Source organism: Ixodes scapularis, unplaced genomic scaffold (assembly GCF_016920785.2).
Source record: "Ixodes scapularis isolate PalLabHiFi unplaced genomic scaffold, ASM1692078v2 PGA_scaffold3__209_contigs__length_174095766, whole genome shotgun sequence".
In the NCBI taxonomy this organism is placed as follows: Eukaryota; Metazoa; Arthropoda; class Arachnida; order Ixodida; family Ixodidae; genus Ixodes; species Ixodes scapularis.
The window spans coordinates 3036197-3049247 of record NW_024609868.1 but is presented as its reverse complement, the minus strand read 5'-3'; the positions used below and the strand labels follow the sequence as shown (position 1 = coordinate 3049247).

At 49.8% G+C, this 13051-nt stretch overlaps 1 protein-coding gene across 1 annotated transcript in view; it reads right to left on the bottom strand.

Annotated features, from left to right (window-relative positions):
• The window catches only part of LOC8033963 (CCN family member 2), a 75365-nt gene extending 62804 nt beyond the window's left edge, over positions 1 to 12561 (bottom strand). Inside the window, exon 1 of the mRNA XM_029985101.4 lies at positions 12182 to 12561. Coding sequence (XP_029840961.2) covers positions 12182 to 12547 — 366 coding nt within the window. The 5' untranslated portion in view covers positions 12548 to 12561. The remainder of the gene's footprint in view (positions 1 to 12181) is intronic.
• Positions 12562 to 13051: the final 490 nt, after the last annotated feature.

Below are 13051 nucleotides of genomic sequence, written 5' to 3'. Positions count from 1 at the left end.
GGTCGCGAAGTGGCAGCGAATGACGTCAAAAAAGCCAGACTGTTATGTTGTTAGAGGTTGCGATGCTGGTAGTTGATCGTACAAGTTCCGTGGACTGTCGGAGTGGAGAGCGACCTGCAGCAAGACAGGCATCGGCCACATTCTCCCCTGCTCCTCTGACGCTACAATGACACTTCCATGACGTCATCAGGAGGAAATCCCGTTTTTCCCTGTTTCACCGTTTTTTGGACGCCGATGAACACACCAGTCGGAGACACAAAACCAGACACAAGAGTTTTGGTAAAGATAGAGAAGAGAGGCGGAATTGCAAGGAACGAGGAATCGACAAAACGCCGCACTACGAAGAGCAGGGCACAACCTCGCTGGGCATTGCGTTGGCCAACAATTGCTTCGAAAGCTATTTTCGAGGATTATTTTGGTGTCCTGTACGAATGATTTGATGCCTCGTTGTTCATTAGAGGAATATGGCCTATAGGAGAAAAACGATGCTATTCCATTTCCATGTAGTCTGTACCTAGGCACCGCAAAAGCACCACCCCGTTTTGGTATTGGAAAGTAAAAATCAGTACTCAGTTAATTTAAACAACCTGTAGGAATATAATTTTTGTTCATAACACTACCTTGGAATGCGCGAATAAATTCGGTCATGATTCAGGAAGCGACGTAACCCTGGCTCACACACAAAAAAACAACTCGGTCTAAATTGTGTTTAGTGCCATCGGAGCACTTGATATTTTGGTGCACGACGTATAGCATTGGTTACGGCCGTTAATAACTAATTATGGCTGATGTTGATTATGCGACTAAAACTAGCGTGACGTTACTACAGCCCCCGACGCAACCATGCTCGAGGCACATTTGCGACGACTACAAGTCACCAGCGCCATGCGGAGATCCCCATGAAGGCCCTCATTGAAGACCTTAGGACATGTGCTGATTTCCCAGGCGTCAACGGGTCCCCCTTTTGTAGATCCAGAGAGTCTGCTATGAACCTATTTCAAAGTTAAGTCTGGTTACTTTGATCGCTCCCATCATCTTAGTGCGGGGCACCTGCGCCAAAGTAATGGCGGCCTTTTTGAGGCTGATGAAGGAACAAGTTGATCATAATCCATGCGGAGGATATATGATGCATGTAAGCACGTTCCAAGCGTCACTATAACACTAAGCAAGAAGTAGATGCAAGGGCGGCGTAAAGGTTTATTTCGGAGTGCGATCCAATCAATCTCTTGGCACAGGCTTAATGGCTATAAATCATTTAATGGCAGGAATATAATCGCTTTTGGGCCACCGATGTGCATGAGTTCTTATGTGCACACCATAGAAACTAAAAAAATCAAGAAATAATAACGATGTGATCGAATGGTTGATTCTCATCTGCCATTGACATGCGAAAGTGACGGTGTCCGATGGGAACATCTCTAGGAACATCTTTATGACCGCCACTTGTTTGTTGAAAGTGAACCGGCTTTTGGAGACACCATATGGCGCTGCATGTTGTTTCTATTGCGATGTCACCAACCTCCGCAGGGAAGGGCCGGTTTTCGAGGAATGCAAGCGTGGTTTCCAGCTCACTTCTTTGCGGGGTAGAGACAGCCCAATCGCCCCCCATCCCGAGGGGTTTGTTTGCGTTTCTTATCTGCTGGTCAGAGCTGAGCCCGTTTGACCCTGCGCTGACAGCGACCTTCCACAACGCTTACATAGGCACCTTCCACGTCACTGGTCGGTACAACCTGGCAGTACGGAACGCTAACGTGAACTGCGAGGAGATGGAACTAGAGGGGGCCCGTCGTCCAGCTTTGTTTCCTCCGGAGCTATGTCTTTTGTGAACACAAGGTCTGTTGACTGGATTCTTTACGTCAAGTTCCTCGATGTAGCGCGGGGCAAAAACAGGACACGAGTGTAGGGTCAGCGTTCGATCGGGGCTTGCGTTCAATGGCGATGCACTCATTGAACCCGAGCCCCATTCCTTAACGCTGAAGCAGCGGTCAGCTACGTCGGCCGAGCGCAACACAAACAAATAATCTGGGTTGTCGTCATGATCTGGAGCAATACTCGGTCATGACTTGCTTGTTCGTTGGAACGCGTCCGGCAGTTGTTAGTCGACGAAAACAACGTGCCCCTCAATGCATCTAAGTATCAAACGCTTTTGAACGGAACCCCAAATCCAAACTTTTTGTCCGTACGGCCGTCCGTACATTCTCCGCTAAATTTAGCGGAAAGACTGACGTCACCTAACCTAAACACTAATTCGGTTCGGCGTCACCTGACGTCAGGAGATTTATACACCAATTAACTTTCTTTGATAGATAACGAAAGCATTATATCACGTGGCCTATACACCAATCTAATTTTCCACTAAATTTAGCGGAAAGATTGACGTCACCTAACCTAAACACTAATTCGGTTCGGCGTCACCTGACGTCAGAAGATTTATACGCCAATTAACTTTCTTTAATAGATAACGAAATCATTATATCATGTGGTCTATACACCAATCTAGTTTTCCGCTAAATTCAGCGGAAAGATTGACGTCCGGTGACATTTGTACCAAGTAAGTTTCCGCAGTAAATTTAGCGGGGAAGCTCATAGGCATATAGGGTCTTCATTCCCCGAAGCGATTGTTTTAATTTCTTCTGAAAAAAGTTAAACGATCGCACCCTAAGCATTGCATTTTATGCGTCATAATTTATGGGAGTTTGGGGATAAATGTTATTGTCGACTTTGTTTTTCTCCCCCGTTTCCCAAAGGCGAAGCCTCGTTCGTAATGGCCGATTCACACGACGAACTGATTCGCGGACGGATTGATCACATGACGACACGTCCGCTGTTCGTCCGTCTCCGAAGCACGTGCACACGAGGTAGACGACGACCATACGCCAGCGAGGAGGGACCGAAACTGTTCGCCACCCCTCAGTCCCGGAAACTCCAACATTGCACCGTGGCACCATTGTCCAAGAGGGAAATCGGCGTTTGTTACCGCGATAAAGAATCATACGCCGCTGTTACGCACAGATCGAGACAGAACACCGCGATAGGCTGCGCGCGAAGAGTCACTATAACCCAAAGCATGACAGCGACACAGGCATGGTCCTGCTCGAGAAGGCTTTGGCGTAGAAGCGACGAAGTTCTGGGCTCGCGGAGGGGTGTTTGGGGATACCTTCACGCACTCCAAACGCGCTTGTGCACAAAACTTAAGTACACCACAGCCACAAGAAAGGCCTTGCGCGGTGAAAGGCTGATTTGACGTGCAGGAATTTTCGCGCCGTGCTTGACGAGTTTTGACGGAAGCGTCTTGACACGGATCCGGAGGAGTACCCATCACGCCAGCCGGGCAAAGTTTCTGCAGTTTCCTTCACACCTGGAACCAAAAATCACGCGACAAAATGAACCAGCGAAGGCACAAAACAGAACTATGCGCCATTTTTGTTTTAATCGCCAGAAGGAAAAAAAAAAGAATACAAAAAACATTGTACCGTTGCCAGACTAAACCCTATTCAAGTCAAACTCCCCCCAAAAAATCCGCGAGTGAAAAGGTGCTCGACTTTATTAGTCCGCGCGTCCGCGGACGAGGCGCGGATCGCAAGAATTGTTGACGCGTGGTACACGGTACGCGGTCCGTGAAAGAAAATCGCGATTTGTTTCATCGTGTGAGTCGGCTACAAAGAACCGATAAATTTTCGAGATAGAAAAAATATATAAGGAAGGCATTTCCACGACTAAAAGACGACGCCGGCGTTCGGTGCTCGAACGTCAGACTCCGAACGTCAGACGCCGAGGAGCAGACAACGGTCATGCTCACTGTGATTGGAGGAATGGTAGAAAGATGATAAGTACGCTCAAGGGTTGACTGCCTTTGTCCCTACCCAAAATATTTATTTTACCTTCTCAAAAAAAAAAAAAAAAAAAGATAGCGAAACAAGGCTAACGTTTCGCGGGCAGAGCTTCAGTTCTTTACTCCCCGACAACAGAGGCACGGCTTCTCTCTCGAATTATGCAGGGCGGACAAGAAACTCCCCCAAAGTACAAGTCCCTCAGAGCTCGTCCTCAGAATAGGTAGCAGCGAAACGACGCAACGCCGCGATTCCAACAGAAACACAGCACGCAAAAACAAAGAAAGAAGAAAAAGTGCCGAAGCAATTGACGACAAACTCGGAGGAGACAGTCTTCATCGACGTTTCCAGAAATACGCACACACCGAGAGAAAGCCCCTAAAAACGCAAAAAGGCGGGGAAGTTTGGCGGTCGAGATTGGCACCAGTTTGTGGTAGTGGGAGAAACAAAGGGGAAAAAAAAAGCGGGACAAAATCCCGATCGAAGCCGGTGTCGGAGGGTTCGCATACGGGGTGCTGTGCGGTCGACTTGTCGCTGCACACGGGCTCTCGCGACTTGGCGGGTCTTGGGAGAGCGACGTCCCACAGCCGTGAAGACTTCATCATGCCGCCTGAGCGGGTCGCTGCGCCGGAGAGCCGACTCGATTCCCATCGATGCACTTTGCCTATAACGCGCCTCTGGCTCGGCGAGGCCCAGCTCGATTCTTTCGTCTCTTCTTTCGTCGTTCATTTGGGCCAGGAGTCGCAGCGGTCGGTATTGGCGAAGGATTGCCGGGAGGCAGCTGCTGACTGCCGCTTCGGCGAGGCGCTCTAGCGAGGCGACGAAGCGCGATCGGCAGGAGGAGGGTCGGGAGGGCCCGCTCTTCTGCATTTGTATCGCGTTGCGGCCGCGTGGATGGCCGTCTGTTGCGCATGCGTAGGTCCCCGTTTCCTCAGCGCCGATAGATCTCCGCGGTGACTGGAAAGGTCTATAGACCGTCCCAGTCATCGGGTTTTGCGCGCTACCGTCCCCTACTAGGGTCCTAGACTCATCAAGCACAAAATTGGAACCGAAAATTCGCGGAGCGCGCCAGTTAGTCTTCGGCTACAAAATCGCGGAGTCATCGTCACGAGAGTCGAATCGGCGAGCTGCGTAAACTTCGCTTCCAACTTCGTCTTACAGCGAAGCTGTTTATGGCTAGGGTTCCGCGCATTTTTGGACGCGACGTCTACGCTCGCACCGCCCTCTCTTTGTCGTCGTTCCAAACGCTTGCGGGCCTAGTTTCCTTTCCTTCCCCGGGGTGGCGGTCTCGTCGCGCGTGTCTAGTTTCCTCCGGCTCCTCAAGGAGGCGATAGTCCTCGACATGTCTATGTGCATACCTTTCGTCACGATGACCACCGATCAAGACAATAAATGTGTTCGTGCCTTTTGCTCAAAATTCTGTATAAGGTTTGTGTCGTGTGGTAAACAGCTTCGCTGGTCATCAACCTTGACAGAGTGGAATAGCTCGTTACTTTGTTTTAACGAGCCTAGGGCCCCCGGGTTGTAGAACATGTTCTCAGCATTTGCAGTATAGTTCCCTTCTACGGAGTAGATCAGACGACGCGAACGCATCCACGGAAGGGTGACTCGGAATTTTTCATCCGGGTGATAAGCGCTACAACCCCCGTGTGTGTTGGACGTTTTGTGATGGACGTCACGGGCTTCCGGGGAGTGTGCTGTGGACAGAGGAAGGGTGTCGTTCAAGATTTCGCAAAATGTGATTCACATGCTTCAAATGCGCTCCTGAATTCCGAGTAAAAAAAAAAAAGTGGAAGCACCCAGATTGTTTTTAATCTCTTTTTTCTGTAATAAAATTGTTTGTATAAAAATGCGAGTACCTTCGACTGTTCCGCCGCGCTGTTCCTCCTGTGGAGCAGCATTTTCAAGGAAGAGGCGCGAAAGCATAGCGCCGCAGAATGTCAGAATCGCAACAACCCTTGCGCGCGAGAAAGAAAAAAAAAGGAAAAAGAAAAGTTTTTAGTTGTGTTATTTTTTTCTATACAAAGCACAAGAAATGGACAGAAGATAAACATTTTTGTATTAGACAATAAAAAGATGGCGATAATGATGCAGTCGGACAATGACAAATGTGAAGAGTTTAACTGAAGGGTTTTATGTTCATGCCAAACAAGAGTTATTCTAGAAAGCACTATCTAATATAAAACAAGCTATTCGATTTGAAAATGACCACATGTTTAGTCGTACCATTAACTGCGATGTGCACGGATGACATTACTGTAGCCCTCGTAGCCTCAAATCATCGTGACGCACAAATCAACTTCAAAAGCGAAAAAAAAAAAAGACTGCGCGTGCGGTTAGTTTTCCGTAGAACTCTCGGGCCTATCTAAAATATCTCAAACTAAAACCTCGGCACACACACACACACACAAAAAAAAGACGAATTATTTGGATCTAGACCTGATGCCTGCGGTGTGACACCTCATGGCGGGAACACGCGAAACGTCATGCTCAGAATCACTCCGGAGTTGACTGAGGTCCGCTTGCTAGAACCGGCAATCCGCAGGCGAAAAAACCAGAAACAAAACAGCCAGGCCGTCCGCTAAAGTGAGCGAATAATGTTTACGGAGCCCACACGCTCCGCGAAACAGAGTCGAATAGGTTGTTGTCCCCTGACTGTCCCGCCTTTTAGGAAAGAGCAAGATGCGCCAGCCAAGAGGCTTTTCTTGCCCAAGTCGCATCGGGAGACCGGGCCTTTTATCGTCGGTGCCGCTAAGTGCCCGAATAAACTCGTTTAAGCGTCGCCGCGCCGGTCGGTCTTGGCTGGCTGCTTGGTCCGACCACAGCACCTAGAAGACAAGGCCTTTCCCCGCCAAACGTCATCGCTTGTGGCCTCTCCGCCTAGCTGGCGTCAGCATCGCCTGCAGCGCGTCTTGCAGCGTCTCACAATGAACGCGACGCTAGCACGTGACGACGCCAAGACGAACGCGCGTGCCGTTTTGCGTCATCTCTCGTCGAGCGTCAGTGTGTTTGCCGAGCCTCACTGTGTTTGCCGAGCCTCAGTGTGTTTGCCGCTTGGGGCGGGGTCCACGAACGATGACGTCCTGCGCAGGCCTGGTCTTCTGAATGGTATTGGCCGAGCAAGCAGAGGCCGACTCGCGCGGCCTGGCCCGGTCCCTTCAGGTTTCGGGGCTGTAAACTCGTTACGGGCGAACGGGCGACTGCATTAGTCGCTGGCCAACAACTGCCCGATGCAGCTCGTTAGTGTAATGCCATTCCGGGCGTCCAGAGGCAGCGCTCGGGCTGCTGCCGAAACAATTCGCTCGGCGCGCTTGTTTCTGCCGCGGTGGAGCTGGAACGCTCCCGCCCTGCTTCTCATTTGCATTGCAGAAAACTCCTTTCAGAAATAATTGCTTAACCGGCCGGAATGCAGAGGCCAGCGTTTTACCAAGACGCCGGCTGACCGCGCGTGGCACGCCCGGAGTGGCGCGGATAACACAAATTGGGCAGTTTAAGGCCCTTTATGGCGCCCCTAATCGAACTAGTACTAATGGGCCCGCCTTTCTCCGCGTCACTCGTATTATTCTTATCCGAGCGAAACAGCCTTTCTTAGGAAAGGTAAGAAGTAAATACGGAAAGCCGTTCTGGCACCTTGCGCTTAATTAGCGCAGTAAACCTGAACGAGCGAGCTAAGTCGGAAACGAGATTAGGGCTCCTAGAGAGAGCCGTGCATCTGGTTGCCTGCATCACGCGCCCAGAAATGCCTTGACCGATTCTGCGAAAGACGCGCAACTCGAGGCGAATCGCCGATTTGACTCTGAAATCGGTTGTGCTCCGACACACTGCGCATGCGCGCTCTCCGAGAGAAAACAACAACTACTACCGTGCGTCTTCTTTCTTGGAATATCAGTCTCTGCGCTCTAGAGAACTCGTAGGTAACGCGTTACAAGTAACGCGTTACTTGCGTTTAGTTTCCTTTGGTAACAAAGTGACGACCTAGTTGTCTGTTAACTTCTACTGGGTAACATACAAGCCTTGTCAGCAGAAAAACTTTATATTTATGATGACATAGTGACCGAAATGATGACACTAGTATGATGACATATTGACTGACATGATGACACAGTGGCTGAAAGACAAACGGTAGTAGCGGTTATAGGACATATATCACTTTTCATCTGTACTCACAATATGGTGTCACACCGTCTTACAGGTAAAAAAATACCTGACAAATATTTTTGCTTTAAAATGTATACAAAAGCTGAATTCACTGCATACTACCAAAGAACACCATCTCCTACACCCTGTGGTTATCGCCCATGCTCTTAAACTAAGACGAGCGCTGCTTTGCTTATTTCTTCTTTTCTTGAGCTTGTTTGTTCCAACTCATGGTAATATGCTTACAGTGTTGTCGCATTCGCATGCTGATGTTGTAGTGGAGCAACTGGGCAATCGTTTCGTCTTTTTGTTCAGCGCATGGAAATGTTATTGTGCATCTGTCAAGAACACTATCGATAGTGTCCCAGTAAGAAGTCTGGTGGCTTTTATTTTCCAGTAAGAACTGTTCCGCTTTCTTCACTAGCTGGAAGAGGTTCTTGTTGGGGTGTATAAGACCTCCTCTGCTCTTCACGTTTGTCAGTGCTGCTTCAGCAGAAGTGTTCTTGTCGATGATTTCGATGCCGAAAGCGGATCGGCATGCAGGGCAGCGTTTAGCTTTTTTTTTTTATTTTCGCACTCAAAAACCCAGTTTCATAATATAGTATGCTGTCCACAGCCCTGGTTCCTTCAGCCTTTTCTGTCCAGACATCGCATTCCCAGTCTTCGACAGAAATTAGACGGTGAAGCTTGGTCGTCACTTGGTCAACGAGATGAGCAGACTAGGTAGTAACTTGCTATCGGCCCTCGGGATTGCACGACGCCACTGCTCCAGGCGAGCGTCATTCGATGGAGCTTTAAACAAGGACACTCGCTCTGCGCAGTTTCGGTACCCCGAATTGCAGTTGGGAATGAAGAACGTCTTTTTCATCTTTATAACATAACTTCTTCTTTGGGTTAAGGCTCACCTTCGTGCACTATGGTGGCACCGGTGATCGACACAGCACCAAAGCAAAGCATGAGGCCGGCTACTGGCCGCACACCACCACACCGCGAAAAAGGCGAGCCCGCTACGCCGCCGACACCGTAGCCGCCGAGGAGGGACCTCATACCTCAGCACCCTCCGCGGCGGCGCAGAGCTAACTACTCCAGGTTCGAGGCTAGCTCCGAACACGATCTGGTTCCTCGCTCCCCGCGGGAAGAGCGGCCAGAGCCACCACCTAAATGTATTTCTTCCACCGTGGCCGAAATGCGCTAGGAAACCCGCAGTCTTCACAACTTCTTTGTCCCGGTGAACGACACTTCCTGTTGTTTTCCCCCCTGTCATTTTGTGCCTTTAACTAGAAGCTTGTACAGAAGCGTCAACTTCGTTGACATATTAAACAAAACTTTACTGTAGGCCAAGGAAAGACCTCAGCTCGGTCACAGAAGTCGGCCTCTGTGCCTAGGCCGTTGCGGTCAAGTTGCCTCCTTTGGGGTGCAGACCTCTGGAGTCAATGCGATGACCTTAAACATGTCACCTCCTCTTCTCGAAACTTGCACTTCTCTCGGTTGACTTTCAGTCCACTGGCTCGCAATCGCTGAAGCACTCGGCCGGAGGACAGTGTCATCATTTTTCTTTTCTGCGACAATGATATCGTCCAGATACACTTGTACTCCCGACAGATCATTCACGCGGGGTACAATCCGACACTGAAATAGGGCAGGCGCGGACGCAATCCCGAATGAAAGCCTGTTGAAGCAAAACATCCATTTGTGGGTGTTAAGCAGCGTCATCTTGCGAGATTCTACGTCCAAAGCCAGCTGATTGTAGGCATTTCTAATGTCGAGGGTGCTGAGGACTTCCCCACCGTTTAGTGCACCAAAATATCTTCCACCTTGAGCAGGGCGTACTGTTACGTCTTCGTGGCCGCGTTGACTGTTAGTTTGAAGTCCCCACAGAGCTTGATGTCCCCGCTGTTTTTGCATCTGTCAGCTGATTACCACTTCTGGCAATGACAGTGTTCAGTGGACCTGAGTAACTGCACTTTCATTGCCAGAAGTGGTAATCAGCTGAGAAGAGAGATCATCGAAGCTGAAAAAATAGCCAGGTTGAACAACCAATGTGCTAGTGTATAATCCTTAGCTTTGTCAAAGAAAGAATTGGATTATCTAGAGATGGGGGGTCATGAAAGCACCAAGAGTGATGAAAAATTTTTCGCTTAATTTTTAGTTTTTAATTTAATTTTTTTAATAGTATTTTAGTTGTCTTTTGTTTATTTAATTATTGGTTATTTACTAATGTTTATTGGCTATTTGGTCTCTGGTGTGTAAAATCTAAATTGTTCTCATTAACGGCAAAGGTGAAGAAGTTGAAGATTTGAGGAAGAAGAAATATAGGACTGAGTTGTAAGTCAGCGCTGCGAGTCTGTCTCCTTCTTGTGTGCATGTGAGTGTGACTGTTCATCCGCGCTGTTCCATCCAAGCATAAATTACCAACTTGCGCAAGCATCCACATTATCACATAATGCGTATACCGTGTGTGCGTCAGAGACGTATATGTAGAGAGTTTGGCTATTCGTTGGGAAGTATAGGAGACAAATGAGGAGGCGTCATTGGCCGAAAGCGGACTGGGCGTGTTCCAGGGCGTCTTCAGAAATTCGAATGTGACCAACCAGAAGCCGGAAATAATACCCTGGCGGTGGTCGCGAGAAACAAACCATTGGAGTAACTCTCGATGGCTGAAAATATAGTACACGTGATGTTTCAATCACGCTCATCCAGAATGATTGTGGAAGAGTGCGACTAGCGGAACGATTGACATAATCCGTACGCCAAACGCCGAGATCCAGGAATCTGTCGTCCGAGCGGTCTCACTCTGTCCGCGCAAAACAGTGTTGAGCGGCGCATTCGTCTCTTACATCTTTCTGCATGATCATGATCAAAACAACACGTGCACCCTATTTTCAACCACAAAGAGGTACTACACTTCACTCTTAGGCACTTATTAAAACCATATACGAACATATACCTTCGATCAGAACTGTTTCTCGCTACCACCGCTAGGAGATTCTTTTCGGCTTCTGGTTGGTCAAGAGTGCATGCCAAGCCTTCTTTTCGAGTCTGCCGCACGCCCTGGCTCTGCCCGCGCCTCCCATTGACCAGACACTCCACATATACGGCTCTGTTGTGTGTCATTGAAGCAACAGTAAGCATGATAATCAAGCTAGTCGTAGACAACCAGGAAAGCTAAGAATAACCAGCTGAACCTAAGCTTACGCTACGTATATCCTGGCATAGCCGAGCTAAGCCACTGTTTTTATTCCTCTAAAGGCTGAACTCCATGGGACGAATATGAAAAATCGACGAATGTTGCCCGGCGGATTTTACTCTGCGCGTGGAATCACCACAGTGGCTGCTATGTCGAGCGAGAAGCGAGCGTGCCGTCGGGCGGCGTTCTTCAGTCATTCGTCGCATAATTCGCTCCATGGAGTTCCAAGCAGTGCGACCGCTTTAATATGTCCCTGGCCTCGTGTTGAAATCCCCGCCTCGAGCAGTACTCTCGTTTCTCTGCCTCAGCAGCCACTATTTGCGACGTGCGTCACCAAAAACTCGCTGCGGTAAGCTTCCCACGTCTTCGCAACTGATGGTAAGTAATCAGGGTTACAACTCGTGACGTCACGGCGAGGCGAATCCTGGTCGTGACCTCACGGATGGAAACCCCAAGTCGGCGCCACCGAAACACCTCGGGGCTAATATCCCCACCCCTGCCCGTTTTGATCTCGATGAGCATAGTACCGGCGTGCGGTCGTGTATCACTACTGCGTGGTGCACTTTAAAGACTCCAAACTAGCGGTTGTAGTGGACTGGTTAAATTGCTCATCCAAAGCGAGTGACTCGTCGCAACTTTGAAATGGCTGACCAACTACACGCTTTATAAATATCCACACAGCCCCAATTATTATTCGGCGCTAATAAACGGAACGCTAACTGTGACGTCTTGAGTAGGATTAATTCTACTTTCATCAATAAAAATAAGAAGGGTGTCAGACAGTCAACTTGGACGCTGCTGGTTTAAGGACGTAATTACTACTACTAAAGGGCCAGGCGCTTATACACACCATCAAAATCGTCGCTGGTTATCAATATTTCTTGTGGTGTCATCACAAAATAGGAACCATAAAAGGGAGGCACCGAAACATACATCGTCGGAAATATAGCGGAGAAGGTTCCGGCCAGAAGCGCGGAACCGAACCCGGCGAAAACTGGGGCCTCCTCTCCGAGTCCGCCCCACTCACCCTGAGGCTGGTCCGCGTCCCGTTGACCGTGATGTTGATCTTCCCGGTTCGGATGGTGTACTCCACCGCCGGCGCGTACGGCTCGGTCGGGCCCGGGGTCGTGGCTGCGGGCGAGGTTTCCGACGAGGCGTCACCCCAGGGCGACGGCGAAGTCGGGGCGCCGTCTTCGTCCGTCGGGTACACCACTCCGCCATCGCCGCCACCGCCGTCCGGATCGCAGTCCGTGCACGGAAGCGCCGCGGGGTCGGGCCCGTCGTCGGAGTCGGCCCCGGTGCCTCCCAGGGCCGTGACCAGGCAGAGCAGCAGCAAGACGAAGCGGCGATGCATCGCCGCCATCCGGGCCAAGCTGGACTCCCCGGGGGCCATGCCGCTAAGGCCTGCGGGAGCTGGAGGAGAGGACGCGACTGAATGAGAAACTGCACCGCTAAAGCCGCGGGCACACTGCTCATACCTCATTAAAAAAAAAGAAAAAAAGTCGGCAAGCACTGTCTGTTTATATGAGCTGTCACAATGGGCGCCTTTCTGCAGACATGGTCAAAGCATGTAGGAAGCAAGCATGCTTGGAATGTGCTTCAGGCGTGTCCGCAGGTGTCATCACATCCGCAGCGAACACAGTGGCTTCTGTTTGAGCAGCTTTACACCGCGGATTGAAAGGACCACGAAACACTCTGGGTGTCTTGATGCCCGAAGCCCCAGGACAGTCACCAGGCCCATAGCCCCAGGTCAGTCACGCTAAACTACTTGGAATCGCTCCCTAACGTTAATAACCTAATGAACTTGCCTTAGTTTTTCTTTCTAGGCAATAGGGCAGTCGCCCAAAAATATTCGACCAATATGAGCATCTTTCATTTTCTCAACTCCAAGCCACAA